The sequence below is a fragment of the Littorina saxatilis genome, unplaced genomic scaffold (genome assembly GCF_037325665.1).
Source record: "Littorina saxatilis isolate snail1 unplaced genomic scaffold, US_GU_Lsax_2.0 scaffold_1723, whole genome shotgun sequence".
In the NCBI taxonomy this organism is placed as follows: domain Eukaryota; kingdom Metazoa; phylum Mollusca; class Gastropoda; order Littorinimorpha; family Littorinidae; genus Littorina; species Littorina saxatilis.
Genome location: NW_027126434.1, coordinates 1 through 21000, shown reverse-complemented (window position 1 = coordinate 21000; position 21000 = coordinate 1). Strand labels below are relative to the sequence as shown.

The window sequence follows — 21000 nt, the reverse complement described above, 5'->3', positions numbered from 1 at the left end:
GTGTGTGTGTGTGTGTGTGTGTGTGTGTGTGTGTGTGTGTCTGTGTCTGTGTCTGTGTGTCTGTGTGTGTGTATGTGTGACGGAGTGATTGAGTTTGTGTTACTGTTTGTCGATTTCTTACGTGAGCCTTGAAGGCTTCGCCTCTTGTTTTTATTAGGTCTCACTGACACTGATTACTCATGTCATGAAAAAAACCACCACAAAACACAACGAAAACAGAAAACCTGAAAACCCCCCCCCCCCCCCCCCCCCACCCCCACACCAAAACAACACGGTTGGCAAACAGCGATCGAAAGACTTTCTTCATATAATAAATTAACAGACAATGTTAGTCGTAATGTTTTATTTTCAGTCGTAATCACACAAACACATCGTTTGTTGTGAAAGATGTCCGTGATCATGATGTCCGTAATGTGAAGTTTGAAAGGAATTCATACCTTCCAGGGCCGACAGCCAAAGCACAGACAGCAGACATTGTTAGTCACAATGCAATTTAGTCAGCCGACTTGGGGATGCAATTGACAAATTCCGGAAATCACTCTGCCGGGTTTGAATGTGTTGTGAAAGAGTGACTATTCTTTGAACTTCCAGGCAAGTTTTCCCACGTGACATTATAATCAATCAATCAATCAATGAGTCTTATATCGCGCATATTCCGTGGGTACAGTTCTAGGCGCTCTGCAGTGATGCCGTGTGAGATGAAATTTTATACGGCCAGTAGATTGCAGCCATTTCGGCGCATATTTACCTTTCACGGCCTATTATTCCAAGTCACACGGGTATAGGTAGACAATTATTAACTGTGCCTAAGCAATTTTGCCAGGAAAGACCTTTTTGTCAATCGTTGGATCTTTAACGTGCACACCCAATGTAGTGTACACGGGGGAGGTTCGGACACCGAAGAGAGTCTGCACACAAAGTTGACTCTGTGAAATAAATTTCCGCCGAACCTGGGATCGAACTCACGCTGACAGCGGCCAACTGAATACAAATCCAGCGCGCTACCAACTGAGCTATATCCCCGCCCCTTCGTATAAGCCAGTCACTAGCGAGGAGTGCGTCTCCATATTATGTGATCCTTGTCCACGCGTGGAAACTCCCCTTGTTAGTAACTGGCCCATGATGTCACGTGAGAAAGCGTGCCTCAATGTTTCCAAAAGTAATCTCTCTGTCACAACCCATACAGACGGGACAGAGCTTCTCAGTTCCGAACATCGTCTATTCAGAAACCAGTCAAAGTTAAGGTCATTATGGAACTTTGAACCCAGAACAGAGATTGTTGGCACGAAGTTCTCAACCTCAATAATAGCTTGATAGAATGTCAATTTGAACCACTGAAAGAGCTTGTATGAATTTTTCAACCAACAAAATTAATTGTTGGAATGGAATCTTCAGCTCAAACTGATTAGGCGAGAGGAATGCAGCATCGAAACCGACCCCTGCCCAGAGACCAACGGGTTATTACACGTGTTTTTCAATGTTTCAGCTCATTAGTCTACTGCGGTTTCAATTTCAGTTACTTCATCTATTTCCCCATCCTTCGGCTTGTTCTCGACTTTCGGATTTTTGGTTTGCTCCTGTTCGTTGTCCTCTCTGTGTTCTGGTTGTTCAGAAGACTTTTTTTCTCACCGTTTGCCTTTATGTCTGCGTTTCGGTATGAACTTGATCGTTTCTTTCACATTACCATCCTTGTCCGCGGTGAGTTCCTCTAATATTTCAATGGTTTCTTCCTCATCATCTTCGGGCTTTTCTTTTGGTTTCTGGGTAGTGGTGTTCTTCTGAGTTATTCTCTTATGTTTTGATGTATCGAGAGTTTTTGTTTCAGCTTTTTCTTTCTCTGTTTGTTTTTCGACCTTTTTCTCTTTTATACTACTACTAGTCTTATTTTTATCTGACGATTCGCTTCCTTTATTGTTATCACCGTTGTTGGAGTCGTCTACGCTTTTTTGTTTGTCATCAATGTTGCCCGCATCTGTATTGTTATTATCGGTGTTCTTTGCCTTTTTCTTCTTATCTGTGGGTTCAGGATTTTTGGTCTTCTTTATCGTGATTGTCTGGGATTTCTTTTGTTCTTCGTCGCTACTCGTGCTTGTGTCGTCTGCACTCTCGTCTTTGCGCTGATCGTTTTTGGGCTTTTTAGGTTTTTTGTTTGGTTCAGGATTTTTGGTCTTCTTTAAGGTGATTGTCTTGGATTTATTTTCTTCTTCGTCGCTACCCGTGCTTGTGTCGTCTGCACTCTCGTCTTTGCGCTGTTTGTTTTTGGGCTTTTAGTTTTTTTGTTTGGTTCAGGATTTTTGGTCTTCTTTATCGTGATTGTCTTGGATTTATTTTCTTCTTCGTCGCTACCCGTGCTTGTGTCGTCTGCACTCTCGTTTTTGCGCTGATCGTTTTTGGGCTTTTTAGGTTTTTTGTTTGGTTCAGGAATTTTTGTCTTCTTTATCGTGATTTTCTGGGATTCATTTTCTTGTTCGTCGCTACCCGTGATTGTGTCGCCTGCACTCTTGTCTTTGCGCTGATCGTTTTTGGGCTTTTTATTTTTTTGGGGGGTTCAGGATTTTTGGTCTTCTTTATCGTGATTGTCTTGGATTTATTTTCTTCTTCGTCGCTACCCGTGCTTGTGTCGTCTGCACTCTCGTCTTTGCGCTGATCGTGTTTGGGCTTTTTAGGTTTTTTGTTTGGTTCAGGAGTTTTGGTTTTCTTTATTGTGTTTGTCTTGGATTTATTTTCTTCTTCGTCGCTACCCGTGCTTGAGTCGTCTGCACTCTTGTCTTTGCGCCGATCGTTTTTGGGTTTTTGAGTTTTTTTGCTGCTTTTACCTTTTACAGATGGCTTGCTGTCGCTGGATTCATTTTCGTTTGTGTCATCATCTGTTTCTTCAGTCAACGCAATTGATATATGTTCTTCTTGCTCCCCCCCTTCTTGTGGGGATTTTGCGATATTTGCTATCGTTATGTTTTTGCCCCCAGAGTTGTCTTCGTTTTTATCATTCTCATCTATTCCTTTGGTATCGTTTTTGGGCTTTTTAGTTTTTTTGTTTGGTTCAGGATTTTTGGTCTTCTTTATCGTGATTGTCTTGGATTTATTTTCTTCTTCGTCGCTACCCGTGCTTGTGTCGTCTGCACTCTCATCTTTGCGCTGTTTGTTTTTGCTTGGTTCAGGATTTTTGGTCTTCTTTATCGTGATTGTCTTGGATTTATTTTCTTCTTCGTCGCTACCCGTGCTTGTGTCGTCTGCACTCTCGTCTTTGCGCTGTTTGTTTTTGCTTGGTTCAGGATTTTTGGTCTTCTTTATCGTGATTGTCTGGGATTCATTTTCTTCTGCGTCGCTACCCGTGCTTGTGTCGTCTGCACTCTCATCTTTGCGCTGATCGTTTTTGGGCTTTTTAGTTTTTTTGTTTGGTTCAGGAGTTTTGGTTTTCTTTATTGTGATTGTCTTGGATTTATTTTCTTCTTCGTCGCTACCCGTGCTTGAGTCGTCTGCACTCTTGTCTTTGCGCCGATTGTTTTTGGGCTTTTGAGTTTTTTTGCTGCTTTTACCTTTTACAGATGGCTTGCTGTCGCTGGATTCATTTTCGTTTGTGTCATCATCTGTTTCTTCAGTCAACGCAATTGATATATGTTCTTCTTGCTCCCCCCCTTCTTTTGGGGATTTTACGATATTTGCTATCGTTATGTTTTTGCCCCCAGAGTTGTCTTCGTTTTTATCATTCTCATCTATTCCTTTGTTTGTCTCCTTGTTTTTTCCTTCGTTGTCACGGGTTTTGGATTTTTTTTTTTTAGAACCGTCGTTGGTTTTTCTCGATGTGTCTTTTATTGTCTCGTCATCGCCTTGCTCGTCCTTAAGGACGTCATCTATGTCTTCAAGTCCCCCCACAGAGTCCCTTTCTTTCTCCTTTTTTTGTCTACTTTTCGGGGTTTTACTCTTCTCTTCTTGTGTATTGGTGCTTACACTTATCTCAGCTGAATCACTTTCACTTTTGTCCTCGTCACCGGTTGTATCTTGTTCGCTTTTTTTGGACCATTCTTGCTCTTTTTTCTGTCCCCCCTTAGGTTTAGGTGTCGTCGGTTTCTGTTTGTTACTCATTTCGAACGATTTCTGTTCTTTATCCTTGCCCTCCTCCGGTATAGGTGTCGTGGCTCCTTTGTCACTGTTGGATTTTGCGGACGGTTCTTTCACTTTTGTCATATTAACTTTTTCTTGTCTTTTAACCGCAACTTCGTTTCGGTCGTCGTCAATCAAATCTGTCAAATCGAGATCCAGGTCTTCAATTAAACTTGTCGTTTGCTTTTCTTTCTGCGTTGTTTCTTTGCTGTTGGATTTGTCTGCGTCAGTCTCTGTTACGCTTTCTTCGAGTTCCTCGATTATCTCTTGTTCGGCTTCGTTGTCAAGATCAGTAGATGCTTTTTCACTTTCATCGTTCTGATCACTGTCACTATCCTCTTCTGCTTTGCCATCGGATATCTCGACCTTAATTTCTGTTTCTTGTTCCTCATCGTCGCCATTTTTGTCATCGTCGTCATCGTCGTTGTCGTCGTCCTCGTCTGCAGTCGACATGTCTTTTTGCTTCTTGCGCCTGCTTTTCCTGTCTGTGCGTTTCCTTTCTCTTTCTTTTTTTCTCTCCAGTCTCTTCGTTGCTATTTGCCGTTTTTTTTCCATCCGGCGCTCAAAGCGTTTTCTTTGTCTATCCTCTATTCTGTCCGCTTTCTTTTTCTGTTGCTTCTCCATCTTCTCCTTGTGTTGGCGTTCTTTTTTCTGCAGCTTTTCCTGGTGTCGTCTCTCCTTCGCCTCAAGTTTGTCGTGGCGTCTTCGCTCTCTTTCTTCGAGCTTTTCGTTTCGCCTTTTCTCCTTTTCCTCTAGCTTTTTCTGGCGTTTTCTTTCTCTTTCTTCCAGTTTTGCCTGGCGTCGTTTTTCCTTGTCATCATTCTTGTCCGCAGGTCTTGGTTTCCTTTCCTTTTTATTGTCGATGCCTTTGGTGTCCTTGCGTTTTCTCCGTAAGTTTTCATCACTTTTGATTTCTATAGTTTCCGTTTTTGATCTTACGTCTTTGTCGTCACCATCATCATCATCATCATCATCATCATCATCATCATCATCATCATCATCATCATCATCTTTCTTATCACTGTCACTATCCTCTTCTGCTTTGCCATCGGATGTCTCGACCTTAATTTCTTTTTCTTGTTCCTCCTCGTCGCCATTTTCGTCATCGTCTTCAGTCGACTTGTCTTTTTGCTTCTTGGGCCTGCTTTTCCTGTCTGTTCGTTTCCTTTCTTTTTCTTTTATTCTCTCCAGTCTCTTCGTTGCTTTTTGCCGTTCTTTTTCCATCCGGCGCTCAAAGCGTTTTCTTTGTCTTTCCTCTTTTCTGTCCGCTTGCTTTTTCTGTTGCTTCTCCATCTTCTCCTTGTGTTTGCGTTCTTTTTTCTGCAGCTTTTCCTGGTGCCGCCTCTCCTTCGCCTCCAGTTTGTCTTCGCGTCTTCGCTCTCTTTCTTCGAGCTTTTCGTTTCGCCTTTCCTCCTTTTCCTCTAACTTTTTCTGGCGTTTTCTTTCTCTCTCTTCCAGTTTTGTCTGGCGTCGTGTTTCCTTGTCATCATTCTTGTCCCCGAGGCTTGGTTTCTCTTCCTTTTCATTGTCGATGCCTTTGGTGTCCGTGCGATTTCTCCGTAATTTTTCACCACTTTTGATTTCTATAGTTTTCGTTTCTGATTTTACGTCTTTGTCGTCACCATCTTTCTTATCACTGTCACTATCCTCTTCTGCTTTGCCACCGGATGTCTCGACCTTAATTTCTGTTTTTTGTTCCTCCTCGTCGCCATTTTTGTCATCGTCGTCATCGTCGTCGTCGTCGTCGTCATCATCGTCGTCGTCATCATCGTCGTCGTCGTCATCGTCGTCGTCGTCTGCAGTCGAGTTATCATTTGGCTTCTTGCGCCTGCTTTTCCTGTCTGTTCGTTTCCTTTCTCTTTCTTTTTTTCTCTCCAGTCTCTTCGTTGCTCTTTGCCGTTCTTTTTCCATCCGGCGCTCAAAGCGTTTTCTTTGTCTTTCCTCTATTCTGTCCGCTTGCTTTTTCTGTTGCTTCTCCATCCTCTCCTTGTGTTTGCGTTCTTTTTTCTGCAGCTTTTGCTGGTGCAATCTCTCCTTCGCCTCAAGTTTGTCGTGGCGTCTTCGCTCTCTTTCTTCGAGCTTTTCGTTTTGCCTTTTCTCCTTTTCCTCTTGCTTTCCCTGGCGTTTACTGTCTCTTTCTTCCAGTTTTGCCTGGCGTAGTTTTTCCTTGTCATCTTTCTTGTCCGCGCGTCTTGGATTCCTTTCCTTTTTATCGTCGATGCCTTTGGTGTCCTTGCGTTTTCTCCGTAATGTTTCATCACTTTTGATTTCTATAGTTTCCGTTTCTGATCTTACGTCTTTGTCGTCACCATCATCATCGTCACTGTTGTCATCACTGATGGTTTCAGACTTCTTTCCCAACTTTCTTTTTTCAATTTCTTTTTCGTCATAGTCGTCTTCTTCAGGCTCGTTTTCGATATCTACAATAGTAATTGTATTTTCGTCCTCTTTCTTCTTTTTGTGCTTCTTTTTTTTCTTTTTCTTTTTTGTGTGTCCCTTGTAGTGCTTCTTCTTCGCTTTTTGTTTTTTCGTTGGCGTTTCCTGTCTGTTGATGACAACGCGTGAATGGGATTCCGGATCGTCGGGCTGTTTCTTTTGAGGCTGGACCGCGTCATGGTTGTTGTTTCTCGTCTTGACAACAATGTTTTCCCTGCCGTGGGTGCTGGTCTTCTTGTCCTTTTCGGGCGACTGCATCTTGATGAGAGGTACGGACCTTTCCGAGCCGTCTTTTTTGTGCTTGGGCGTCTTGATCTTGATCTGCTCCTCGGCCAGCTTGGGGCCGCCTTTCTTCTGCAGGTTGGTGTCGATGTGGATCATGGGTCGCTTCTTCTCCCCGTCGTAAGGGTCTGAAGTGTCGATGTCTATCCCTGGTAGCGCTTCGTTTTTGATCTCCCGGTCCCAGGAGGAGCCGGGCTTGACGTCGATCGTTTCCTCTTGCATGTCGTCGCCGGCAGTCCCCGGAGAGAACTCAAGTTCGAACCTCGGCCCGCCGTCTGTCCCTGTCGTGATGCTGCTTGCCTTCTTGGTGTCTCGCTTTCGTCTTTTCTCGTCGTCCTCGTCTTCGTCCTCGTCCTCGTCCTCGTCTTCGTCCTCGTCTTCGTCCTCGTCCTCGTCTAGGTCCTCATTATTGTTCATAAGGATGTCCTCCACCACGCTGCCGATTTCGTCCTCTAGGTTTCCCTCTAGTTCCTGCTTGTCTCCCCCCTCCGCCTTCTTCTCTTTCGTGCTGTTGCTGCTGCTGTTCGAAGACAGGGTTTTGTCGAGGACGGGCTTGGGTTTAGGACTGTCCTTCTTCGGGTCCTCGGGTTTGGGACAGTCCTTCTTCGGGTCCTTGGGGTTGGAACAGTTCTTTTTCAGGTCCTTGTTGTCGGGCACGTCATTTACGGGGTCCTTCTCATCGTCGATGATGGTGATGCCTTCATTCCTGCTGTCCAGCATGATATTGTCCAGGGCGTTGGCCAGGATCTTCGTTTCCGCCCGGTCCTTTTGGGCTATTTTGTCCGGGAAGCTCACGTAGTCCTCGCCAGTATCCGCCGGGTCGGGAGCTCGCTGCTTTTCGTCTTGTTTTTCTGTCAAAATCAAGAGGGAAAAGATTTATCAGTGTCAGGATTCGTCCACTCTGTCTGTAGTTGTAACCTGTGGACTCACTACATGTCATAACATAACTTCCTTGTCTTTGATGGACAAAGCATATGTGATTTCACTTTACATGTGTGGAGAAAAGCGACTACATGAATATTTTTTTTGTCTTTTCTCTCTTCTTAAAGTTTATAGAGTGAAGAAGAAGAGAAAGCGTAGAGAGCAGAATATATTATCTAAGTTAGTACTGAAACTGTGTGGAATTAAGATTCACACTCTAAAATCATATTTGTTCTTTTGTTTAGTAAATGTTCGGAGATAGGTATGATACGGTCCCGTTTCCATTGTTCTCTCGCGGTTGACACGATAGCGCCGTAACATGTAACCTTTCTGTATTGACTTTTTAACCCCTAGGTCGTTTCTCCTGTCACGAATGTTTATACACGTGGGCCGTGGGCGAGGGCATTGCCTTTTCTACCTCCACCTTCCTCCCCAACCCCCCTTTCCTGTGTGACCTGATTCTTTACTTCTATATTAATAATATGCTGGATACACACAGACGAACACACATACATACACACACACACACACTTTCTCTCTCTCGCTCTCTCTCTCTCTCTATTTCTCTCTCTCTCTCTCTCTTTTCTTTTATGTAGCTTTTATATCATTCTTTCTTTTACCCATGTATTCAATATAAACATGTATTCTGTATTCATTTGTTTGGTAGAATAGAGATTTTATGTTTATCATCTACATATGAGAAGCCTGTTGAATATACCCTGTGTTTGATTGTGGTTAACTTGTAACTGCATACGTTTTTGGTGTGACATGACTATTTTGCGAGATAATAGTCAGAGGTTTTGCACTTTGTTCACAGTGTTGATAACCTATGAGTGTTTGGTATCAAATGGTGCGTCGTGGAATCTCCATTTTATTGACGTATATCTTTATAGCGTTTTTGATGTAGTTTTCTTAGTACAGGAGTTTTTGTGTATGTTTGAGGGGTTTTAACTGTAGCTTCTATGGAGGCTGATAGCAGCCTCGAAACTCTCCCCCCTCCCTCCCCATTTTGGTATGTGATCCCAGAGCGACGTTTTCATTGGTTCCTTAGCTGTGACGTCAGGGACAGTCATGGAAGGTATATAAGCTGTTGGTTTTCAAGGTTCGGGGGAGTCTTGGCAACCAACCTGGCTTAAGTGTCTAAATGGTATACCGGACTTCCCACTTAGAGTTACAGCATTGCTTCTGTGCCTGTGGAAAAGGTTGTGGGAGGCAACCTTAGTACCGAACGGTTGTGGGAGGTTCCCAACCTAGTACAAAGTATTTGTTGTTATCTCTAAAACTGTCCTCCGGAGTCTGAGCAACCAACCTGGCTTAAGTGTCTAAATGGTATACCGGACTCCGCCCTGTGGACTGAACTGACAGGGTTAAAAACAAACGTTCCGCAGTCCCAGGTTACCACACGGCGAGTAAAGTGGCGTCGCTTTGCTCTTTTACTTTATTTTCACTCAGGCCCCGAACCCCTGCCCAAATTTTCAGCCATTTTAGGACATAGGATATTTTTTTAGTAGCACTGATATTTTGCTAAGGGTACCTACGGGTCATGCCCAATTTTTTTAGCCATTTTAGGACTTAGAATATTTTTCGAGTAGTAGGAAAATTACAGGAATAGAGTGAACCAATGTACAGATATACTTTCTGAAAAGAACCTACGTTTTGTATTGAGTTGTTTTCATGATTTGTTTTGATTCAATACAATTTTGAACTTCACCCGCCTCTTCTTGAGTTTATATTCTGTGTGTCTGTTTGTCCTGTCGTGTGATTGCCATCCTGACAAATGACCTTCACACACGTATAACATCTAAGACACAGACACAGACAGGTAGAGTTAATGTGAAGCTAAGACCGCTCGGCTTTACACATGGATTTACTGTGACTTTTGATTGTTGCAGACTCAATACATATTATTGTATAGCTTCCTTCTCTTTGATGGACATAGACAATTCGTGATTCCACTTTACATTGATTTACTGTGACTTTTAATTGTTATCAGGTGAATTTCGATAAAGTGTGGATAAAAACATGCACGCCGGCACGCAAACATACACACACACCCACATCCACTGATGCAACAAAAAGGAGGGCAAGAGTTGTGCAAGGAGACACGCTCTACACCTTGAAAACCAACTGTTGCGGCTATCTCAGATTTGAAAACTATGTATGTCATCTGGAGTAACTCTTGGGGAGAGGAACAGAGGATCGAACTGAACCTCACTTAAAACAAGTCGCGTAAGGCGAAAATACAATATTTAGTCAAGTAGCTGTCGAACTCACAGAATGAAACTGAACGCAATGCCATTTTTCAGCAAGACCGTATACTCTTAGCATCGTCAGTCCACCGCTCATGGCAAAGGCAGTGAAATTGACAAGAAGAGCGGGGTAGTAGTTGCGCTAAGAAGGATAGCACGCTTTTCTGTACCTCTCTTTGTTTTAACTTTCTGAGCGTGTTTTTAATCCAAACATATCATATCTATATGTTTTTGGAATCAGGAACCGACAAGGAATAAGATGAAAGTGTTTTTTAAATTGATTTCGACAATTTAATTTTGATAATAATTTTTATATATTTAATTTTCAGAGCTTGTTTTTAATCCGAATATAACATATTTATATGTTTTTGGAATCAGCAAATGATGGAGAATAAGATAAACGTAAATTTGGATCGTTTTATATATTTTTTTTTTTTACAATTTTCAGATTTTTAATGACCAAAGTCATTAATTAATTTTAAGCCACCAAGCTGAAATGCAATACCGAAGTCCGGGCTTCGTCGAAGATTACTTGACCAAAATTTCAACCAATTTGGTTGAAAAATGAGGGCGTGACAGTGCCGCCTCAACTTTCACGAAAAGCCGGATATGACGTCATCAAAGACATTTATCAAAAAAATGAAAAAAACGTTCGGGGATTTCATACCCAGGAACTCTCATGTCAAATTTCATAAAGATCGGTCCAGTAGTTTAGTCTGAATCGCTCTACACACACACACACACACAGACACACACACACACACACACACACACGCACATACACCACGACCCTCGTTTCGATTCCCCCTCGATGCTAAAATATTTAGTCAAAACTTGACTAAATATAAAAAAAGACCAAGAAAGAGACCGTCTAAACATCTTGAACGTTCTCCAGTAGCCATGCTGCACACTGTTCTTCCCTACCTGAACTTTCGTCTGCTTGCTTCTTGGGCCCGTCGTCGTCTTTTTCCTCTTCTGTGTCGTCTCCATCTTCGTCGTTATCGTCTTGGTCGGTTTCCTCGGTCTTCCTCTTCTTCCTTAATTGCAGAGTTAGGCTTTGTGTGCGTGAAGCAACGTCTTTGTAGGGAGCAAATCGCTCTCTGTGCCTCTTTATGTTAGGTACTTCACTGCGTTTCACTCGTCTCGGAGCGTGAATAACTACCTCTCGCTTTCGTCGTTTATTGGAGGCTTCTTCGTCCCCTTCGCCCTCTTCTTTGTCGGCGTCGTCACCGGGGTCGTCGTCTTCGATATCATCGTCGTCTGGCTCGCTGTCCAAATCGTCAGCATCGTCTTCACCATTTTGATCCTCGTCTGGCCCACTGGCAGGATTTTCGGCATCCTTCTTCCGCCTTTTCTTTAGATTATCTTCCTCGCCTTTCCCGTCCCCCTCTGTTCCACCGTCTTCGCCTTCTGAATCGTCACTGTCGTCATCGTCGCCTTGACCTCCGCTAGACTCTTCCTCTGTGTCCTTTTTCCGCCTTTTCTTCAGATTTTCTTCATCTCCGCCTTCGTCTCCGCTGTCGTCGTCGTCGTCGTCGTCGTCTGAGTTGTCGTCGTCATCATCATCATCATTCTTTTCGTCGCCTTGTCCTCCGCTAGACTCTTCCTCGGCGTCCTTTTTCCGCCTTTTCTTAAGATTTTCTTCATCTCCGCCTTCGTCTTCGCTGTCGTCGTCGTCGTCTGAGTCGTCGTCGTCATCATCATCATCCTGATCGTCTTTTTGCCCGTCTTCAGATGACTCCCTCGGATATCGGGCCTCCTTCTTCCGTCTTGGATTCGCAGGTTTATCCCCTCCATCTCCTTGACCACCACCTGCCTGCCTCTTCTTTTTCTTTTTTGTCGTATTCAGGTCTGTTTTTGCTGATTTTGTCGTTTTCGATTTCGATTCTTTTCCCCCGATACCCTTTAAGACGTCATTCAAGGTCTTGGAATCCTCGTCGTCGTCACAGTCGGGTTGGTAGTCATCCTCGACTTCGTACCCTTCTAGCTCGTTCGACAGCGTGTCTGGGGAAAACACATGGTGCATTAGGTCAATGAGAGAGAGAGAGAGAGAGAGAGAGAGAGAGAGAGAGAGAGAGAGAGAGAGAGAAAGAGAGAGAGAGAGAGAGAGAGAGAAAGATGGGGGTGGGGGGTGGGGGTTACAGGGTGTGGAGGTGCTATTTTAACGGTGTCGTACTGGTGGTGTATGCATCGACTCGGATTCATGTCCGTCCCGTCAGACCCAACCTCTCACCAAGCACATTCTCGTTCCATGATCCCTGTCTCTATTAGCAGTTTTTAACAAAACCTCCTTCCTGTTAGGGACTAAGCGAGTTCAGTTTTGTGATTTTTGACATAGTTTGGAGCCACTTCCTGCAAGGAAATGAAAAAAAAGGTCTACTCATGTTTATAAGTGTCCTCCATATTTTTTTTCTAAGTCCGGCATTTTGAAAATAAGCAATTTCAGTTCGCCGGAAGGAAACTTTCATCCTTGTAATGCTTCGTGTACTGTTTCTATTTGAATCCGTTTGAAACAACCACTCTTCACCCCTTTTAACACAAGCCGTAAATGTACTCTTCGATAAGAATCAAGCTTACTCCCCCCCCTCCCCTCAACCCACCCCCCCCCCCCGCCTGAAGCTCACCTAACGTGGGCTCGGTTTCGTTATCACTCTCCTTCATCTCATCGACAATGCTCGGCCTATTCTCATCCAGGTCCAGGTCGTCTTCTTCTATGAGTTGAGCGCGTTTGTGTCTGGATCTTCCCCGGTGCCATCCAGGTCCCCGTCCGTTCTCGCCCCTGTCATCGCTGTCAGCGACCAGCTCGGACCTCTTCGGCCTTGATTCAATCACCAACCAGCCTGCTCTGGGCATCTCCTTTGAGGAGAGTCCGACAGGCCTGTTGGGACCATTAAGACCGTATGGCACGTGTCTGAAGACAGAATATTTTACATTTCAATGGTAATTGTTGGGTCTATCCTCGTGTCTGGAAACCAACTGCATTCACGGGGATGGAAGTGAGATTCTAGTTGGAGTCTTCATGTCACAGGAAGATCTGGTTAGTAAACTGCGCGACTTTAACCAAGATCTTTACTTTAAATTCTTCATGGTTTCTGGGGCATGACCATTGATCATGGATTCCACTAATTCCTGATCTTGATCAGTCTGTCTAGTTTAGGGATGAATCGAAGCTTTGGTGACAATCACACACCGCAAGGCAGTGCAGTGTTTATAGAAAGAGAATTAACAGAATCTCAAAAGTCAAAATGATCGCTTTTTATTACGATTTGATTGGGTTTCAAGGAAGTGCCATGCGCCAGGATTCTCTGCCTTGCAACGCATGTGGAAAACTGTCCTTGAACATAACCATCATTCAATCGAGCAAGTAATCAAAAACTCACCTGGCTTCTAGTTGCCGTGTCAGGGATACGACTGCATACACAAAAAGAAGACGATGCATGTATTGCATCGTTTCATTTTTGACCGCAGGAAGTAAGCTTTTTTTTTGTGGCCAAGTATGACGTCAATGTAAGGTACGTCACAAGTCAATAAAGAACACGACGCCCTGCTGGTACTGAGTTTTGGAAAGGCATGTCTCGGTGTACGAAACACTCTAGACAAGCATGAGGTAGAGAAAATAATGGTCGAAGTTGACAGTTGCACCCCGGAACCTCGGCTGTACCCGCGGATAACCGCACGCTCTGCAGGCTGTTCACCGCAGACAGAAATTGTCAACACGAGTGGTGAGTGTCTGCACAAAATCGTCTCTGCTTTCTCTAAAATGACATATCATTACAAAACTATTGTTTGTACTTCAACCTAAGGTATTATAGCACCCTATCATCTATTTAATTTTTTTCTTTCGTTCGTATGTGAAGGCTGAGCTTCGAGTATGTGTGCATTTCCTTTAAAAAGTGCCAAAATTCTGACTTTACACATTTATTACGGAAATCCAAGCTTATTAAACAAGTTGCAGTGAATTGGAATGTTGTTACTAATCATTTGTTGACATGTGGCTCAAGTGGTGTTATCTAAAGCCACACGGTTGAGTCGTATTTCTTGAATCTCTGCCGCCACTGAACGATTTTGCGGCTGTGGCCCGGGGGCAGTGCCGGCTGTGGCCCGCGGGCAGTGCCGGCTGTGGCCCGCGGGCAGTGCTTTAAAGTAAAAAGTGGTATTTTCACCACTCTTTGAGCCTTTCAGGGACGATTCAGTGACTCATTTTGAAATTGAGGTCGTGCGGACCATGACCGATTCAAGAGAAATGTAATCGGACATTTTTCAAACCAATCGGACCGTCGATGCAAACTGCACGCACTCGCAACAAATGGGAACTCCTTTGGGTTGGGACCCTCTGTCATGATCCTGAAGAAATACTAACCATCAATTTGCAAATAATATCAAGTTCCTCTCACCTTCAACTGGTTTGGGCAAGAAACTCAGCTTTCCTTGCCCGTGAACTAACTTTACTTTTTTTGACGATCCCGATCGCGGCATGTTGATTTCGAAAGTGACAGTCTGACGCATCAATATGCGCGTAGTTGTTTCTCTTGATTTCAAGGGACATTACTACCGAGTGCTTAGATACAGTACACAGAACTGTGAGTGCTTAAAACGGAAAGGTTCTTTCCTTCTGATCCCCACCGGCTTCCACCACCACTTCATGACTGATTTCATGAATGCTATCGAGAGTCTCAAATGAAAGACTGTCCATCTGTAACAAGCACAACCTCACATACCGTAAACACTTTGTAACATAGTTCTCTTGACTACCATAGTATGGGACCCCAAACATATTTTCGGCTACAAGGAAGCCTCTACAACAATATTTTCAATGTTGCAGTCTTAAAAACTAGAATTGGGAGGGCATTCTCTATGATCTGAAAAAGCACTTTGACCTTAGCATTTCTGCAGTGTACAGACATGTGCACTTTGATCTTAGCAAAAACTGGGACCCCACACACGTTTTTGTTTTCAGTCGATCAAGAACCTCCACATTTTTGTCTTTGTTCACAATACGAAAAAGGGTAGCTTGTAACATCTCGAAATGTTTCAGAGTGTACAATGGATCGAGGGAATGCACAAAAAGCTGCCTGAAAGAATTGCACTTTGACCTTAGCATATGGGTGCACTTTGACCTTAGCATGCGATTCGAATTTTTCATTGACGTTTCTTGCTAAACCAAAGAACTGAGCATAGCAGGAATGACCGAGGGATAAGCTAGCATCGTAAGAAACATAATATAATTAATAGTAGTTATGAATGACTGGTATATATTGAATACTAAGTGAAAATCCTACCTTCCAGCCCGCCAACACTTCAACTCGAGGGGCCGGCCGTATCGTACCACGTGACCGCACGTATACCGAACTTGCCTTCCACGGTGTGAACATGTCCCGAGCTCAACTGTCCCGCTCGAACCGTGTAGATCTATTGTTGCGGGCACCCCCCGAAGAAATGCAGCCGGCGCACGATGGAAAGGAGATAAACGCGCAAAACACTGGAGACCTTCTAAAAATAGTAAGGTGCAGTGACCTTCTAAAAATAGTAACGTATTAACGGGAATATGGATTGACGCCACACGGAGGAAGGGAGATAATCGCGGCTGAAAACACTGGAGAAGATAAGGAAGAGTTACTTGTAGTGGATCCCGACAACAAAAAACAAAAACAAAAAAATTCGGTTCAGCGCGCACAGCGCTGTGCGCTGAGAGCACGTGTTGAAATATCTCATCGATGAGGTTGTGTCCGGGGTGTAGCTGAATACGGTGTCCAAATTTGAAAAAGATCCACCGAGAACTTTGGCCGTGCATCGCGAACAGACAGACAGACAGACAGACAGACAGACAGACAGACACTAGTCGTATATATATAGATAGATATATGCAGATTCGCGATCGTCGATAATGATTTTTCATGGTGTTGTGTAATTTTTGAGTCACTTGAGAAAAAGTGACTCTATGTAATCGGTCAGTGTTAGTCTGTCCGGCCGGCCGTCCGTAGACACCACCTTAACGTTGGACTTTTCTCGGAAACTATCAAAGCGATCGGGCTCATATTTTGTTTAGTCGTGACCTCCAATGACCTCTACACTTTAACGATGGTTTCGTTGACCTTTGACCTTTTTCAAGGTCACAGGTCAGCGTCAAAGGAAAAATTAGACATTTTATATCTTTGACAAAGTTCATCGGATGTGATTGAAACTTTGTAGGATTATTCTTTACATCAAAGTATTTACATCTGTAGCCTTTTACGAACGTTATCAGAAAAACAAGGGAGATAACTAGCCTTTTCTGTTCGGCAACACACAACTTAACGTTGGGCTTTTCTCGGAAACTATAAAAGTGACCGGGCTCAAATTTTATGTGAACGTGACTCATTGTGTTGTGAATAGCAATTTCTTCCTGTCCATCTGATGCCTCATATAATATTCAGAACTGCGAAAGTGACTCGATCGAGCGTTTGCTCTTCTTGTTAAATTTAGAAAGGAATTGTTATGTAAGACACTTTCAAGCGAGCTATCTTTCGCGGATGTATTTACTGTGCAAACAACTCTAAATATGACCGGCACGGTTGGCCTAGTGGTAAGGCGTCCGCCCCGTGATCGGGAGGTCGTGGGTTTGAACCCCGGCCGGGTCATACCTAAGACTTTAAAATTGGCAATCTAGTGGCTGCTCCGCCTGGCGTCTGGCATTATGGGGTTAGTGCTAGGACTGGTTGGTCCGGTGTCAGAATAATGTGACTGGGTGAGACATGAAGCCTGTGCTGCGACTTCTGTCTTGTGTGTGGCGCACGTTATATGTCAAAGCAGCACCGCCCTGATATGGCCCTTCGTGGTCGGCTGGGCGTTAAGCAAAAAAAACAACAAAAAAACCACACACAAAAAAACCACCTCTAAATATGGCAAAAGTGTCACGTGATAATCAACCGTTTGGTTTCGGCGTTCGCTGAAGCAGACGATTTTTTCAGTTGTGATGAAACCATATATTACGGTCTCCTTCCGGACAGCATTCCCAAAATTTCGACTTGTTTTGACCCTAGAACGATGTCTTTATCATAACTGTGAAGAACAGAACGGAGATCACTGTCAAAGTCGGCCAATCTGCAATCATTTTCGTCTCGCGAACACTGATCTCAAATTTAGATGAGTGCTCGCGAAAAACATATGAAATTGAGAGTCAATGGAACATGTAGGAGCTTTTCTTATTAAGCTTCCTCGCCCATTTTTGCTCTCGTCTTATTTCTGTGTGCTCTGACCTGCGTGTTGCATTATAAAAAAAAACCTCCTGTCTCAAACCTATTGTGCCATGTTGAATGTAGAGGCTTTGTAGCGAGAGAGGGAGAGACACTCATCAGGCATGAAAATTCTCCGTATTTTTGAAATAAATAAACCGTTGTTTTTTTTTCCGTATTTTTCATTTTTCCTTTTTTTTTTTTTTTTTTTTCCTAGTCATAGTTATAGTAAAATAGTTTTGGGGCCATGTTTGAATCCAATTTTAAGGCTCAGATAGCCCCAGATTGCACCAAATTGCACCCTTGAAAAAAAAATGTCCGGGGGTGCATGCCCCGGGACCCCCCTAGAAGTCTTGGCGCTTCACGAAACTTGGTGCTACGCGCCTGCGAAATTTTGTTTTCAGTATTTTTTTTTCTCCAGTTTTCATGCCTGCTCATTGTCGCTATTGTGTAGGACAACGACCCATTCACAAACATATGGTGGAAAATAGATGTAAATAAAGAGGCAGGCTTTCATCGATTTCATTGGCTATTACTGCAGAAATCAACGCTGTTGTTGTTTTTGTGTTTGTTGTTGCTGGTGGTGGTGATGTTGCTATCTATGTTTGGTCTTCGTGGTCCATCACGTATTCGTGCAACGAGGATTGATGTTCGATTGAGCTTTTTTTGTCTTTGCGTTATTAGAAATGCGATGTGGTGTCAAAAGAAAAATGTCCATGTTTGTGTAAAATGAAAATGGGAATAAAAGTTTTCTTATCTTATCTATCTTATCTTATTGTGAAGCCTTCAACAATCAAATGACGGGAAGGGTGTGCTCCGTCTTGTGATGGGGCGGGGATATAGCTCAGTTGGTAGCGCGCTGGATTTGTATTCAGTTGGCCGCTATCAGCGTGAGTTCGATCCCAGGTTCGGCGGAAATTTATTTCACAGAGTCAACTTTGTGTGCAGACTCTCTTCGGTGTCCGAACCTCCCCCCGTGTACACTACATTGGGTGTGCACGTTAAAGATCCCACGATTGACAAAAGGGTCTTTCCTGGCAAAATTGCTTAGGCACAGTTAATAATTGTCTACCTATACCCGTGTGACTTGGAATAATAGGCCGTGAAAGGTAAATATGCGCCGAAATGGCTGCAATCTACTGGCCGTATAAAATTTCATCTCACACGGCATCACGGCAGAGCGCCTAGAACTGTACCCACGGAATATGCGCGATATAAGACTCATTGATTGATTGATTGATTGATTGATGAAGAGTCATAATTATGACTGATGTCCAGGCTTCCTCCCGCCGGGTGAATAGCTACAGCGTGATTTGCAGTCATAACACAAAAGCTACGGTCCTCATAACATGAAGAAGGATAGGGTGTCTGCATGGTAGCTCAGTAGAGCAATGGACTTATGATCCTAGGGTCGCAGGTTCGAGTCCGGTCCGGGGACGGACACGGGTCAACTTTCTGTGCCGACTCCAGGCCTGACAGTGGCGAGTATTTTACTCGCCATGGCGAGTAGAAACATGTAACTGGCGAGTAGAGATGTTCATCTACTCGCCAAATGCGAGTAAAGTTGCTGAAAAAAATTGTTGGTTTGGCTAGTAAAGTTAGCTCACTGGCTAGTACATTTTCAGAATCACTAGCCAAAGGCGAGTACACACTTTGTTGGACTTTCAGGGGTGAGACTCAGAGACGGTATCCATGTTCCACTCCCGTGTCAGCACTGTGGCAGGTAAAATACCTCGGTCATTCTGCCGTAAGTGCAGGTGGCTGATTACACTTTAACACGCATACACCAGGGTATAGCGCGACTCTGTTGCTCCTAGCTTTCCACTGGGAGGAAGCGACCCGAATTTCCCAGCGATGGAACAATAAAGTGATTGAAATGAAGAGAAAAAGAAATTGTAGGTCTAGAAATATACTAAAACAGCTTCCCAAAATGCATGATGTAACTAAAATTGGTGTCTAACATGTAGGCTACCTCATATATTCCTCTTTTTGCTGCTTTAAAGAGATCATCGATATATAAAGCTCACAGCGCCCGTATTCAAAGACGTCTTGAAAAATGTTGCCGTCAGAAAAACAAAACCTGAATATGAGGTACATGTTAGACACCAACTTCAGTTACATCATGCATGAAATGCATTTTGGGAAGCTGTTTAAGTGATATTTCTAGACCTATACTAGCCTTCTTCATGTTATGAGAACCGTAGCTTTTGTGTTTTGACTGCAAAACATGCTGTTGCTCTATATCCGGCGTGTTCCTGTGTTGCTTGTTGCATGAATGCTACAGTGCATGGGTAGTACCTGCGATGGGAGGACGCCTGCCCTAAAAGGACACTTTCTGTTGGCCTATTATCTTTACCAAAATATATCTGTCGTGACAGACCACATTGCAATGTAGTGACATTTTGACTGGTCCCACGGGTGTCCTTTCATCGCAGGTATCACTTTAAGATTTTTGTAAGACAACTTCCCACCACGATAGAAGCATTGTATAACATTTCTTTGAACGCAGCCCTTGCAACAATGAACACATGAAAGAATCTTGTTTGTTTCGCAGTGTTGGATTATTATTCCACAGTTTATATACTTTTTGTCATTCGAAAAGTAATTCCGACCTTGCAAAAATGTGTAAATATTTTACAAATGTATGCAGCTTCCTTTTCCACCTGAGATGTGACTAAGCATGCTGAAAAAAAAGAAGAAGAAGAAGAAAAGGCCGACTGTCACTGCCCAATTAAAAAGGTTTTGTAAAATAGTATGAATGTTCACGATTGTCGAGAAAGTCCTGTCAAAATTAAAGGTGACGCTTTTGAGACTTAAAGAAACACTCCTTGTGAAAAAAGTTCGGCTCCCAATCTCAGATATGGCCAAGGTTTTGAATGAGGGATAAGACCACCCCTCCACTTGGTCATATACCAGAAATCAACACTCTGACTGCTTGCTGTGGTGAGTTGAATTTTTGATTATGAACAACTCTCTGAAAAAGCCTTTGTACAAAATTCCTTCTTTGTACAGAGAGCTCAGGTTGTTCATTTTTGGTATGTGACCAAGTGGAGGGATGGTCTTATTCCATGTAAAAGCCTTGCCAGATCTGAAACGGTGACCCACACTGTTTGCACGAGAAGGAGTGTGCCTTTTGGAAGCCAAGTAGGAAACGGAATGTTCGGAAGAGGCAATAGCTGTGCCCGTGAGAGAGATCCTTCTGACGAAAAATTGACATCGGAAGGTGTCGCCCTGCAACATAGAAAAGCAAGTGGGATTTACTTTCGGTAAAAGACAACGGAACAGGGGGGGAGGGAGGGAGGGAGAGAGAGAGAGAGAGAGAGAGAAAGAGAGAGAGAGAGAGAGAGAGAGAGAGAGAGAGAGAGAGAGAGAGAGAGAGAGAGAGAGAGAGAGAGAGACTAAACTTTACTTATCAGGGAAAAAAGAATTAAAGCTGGGCTTTTTCTTAAAAACTCTGTCCTCGCTACGAACAAACACACATAACACACCATGAAATGATGCCGAAATAAAGATGCGAAAGAAGGCAATGTTGAAATACAGTCACCAGCAAACATCCGCTTCTGTTGACGATACATAGATTTTCAGATGAGGACGTTTTACCGCGTCACTGGCGCTGATGGGGTCTATGTCGACCAAAAGAGTGGGATTCCCTGTAATTGGAGTTCCTGCAGAGGGATTCCCTGTATACAGGGAATCCCACAGGGTGGAGCTTTTCAATAGAACTTGCAAACCATACTCGAATTTCTAAGAAATATAAAAAAAAGATCGAAAAACATCAAATTCTACCGATGTCGCTAAGC

At 43.5% G+C, this 21000-nt stretch overlaps 1 protein-coding gene across 1 annotated transcript; it reads right to left on the bottom strand.

Annotated features, from left to right (window-relative positions):
• Nucleotides 1-2182: 2182 nt before the first annotated feature.
• On the bottom strand, nt 2183-13483 carry LOC138954868 (trichohyalin-like). The gene is made up of 4 exons (XM_070326627.1): nt 13370-13483; nt 12614-12900; nt 10914-11993; nt 2183-7670 (listed from the first exon to the last, which is right to left on the bottom strand). The coding sequence occupies exons 1-4, from the start codon at nt 13435-13437 to the stop codon at nt 2437-2439; spliced, it is 6669 nt and encodes a 2222-aa protein (XP_070182728.1). The 5' UTR covers nt 13438-13483; the 3' UTR covers nt 2183-2436.
• Nucleotides 13484-21000: the final 7517 nt, after the last annotated feature.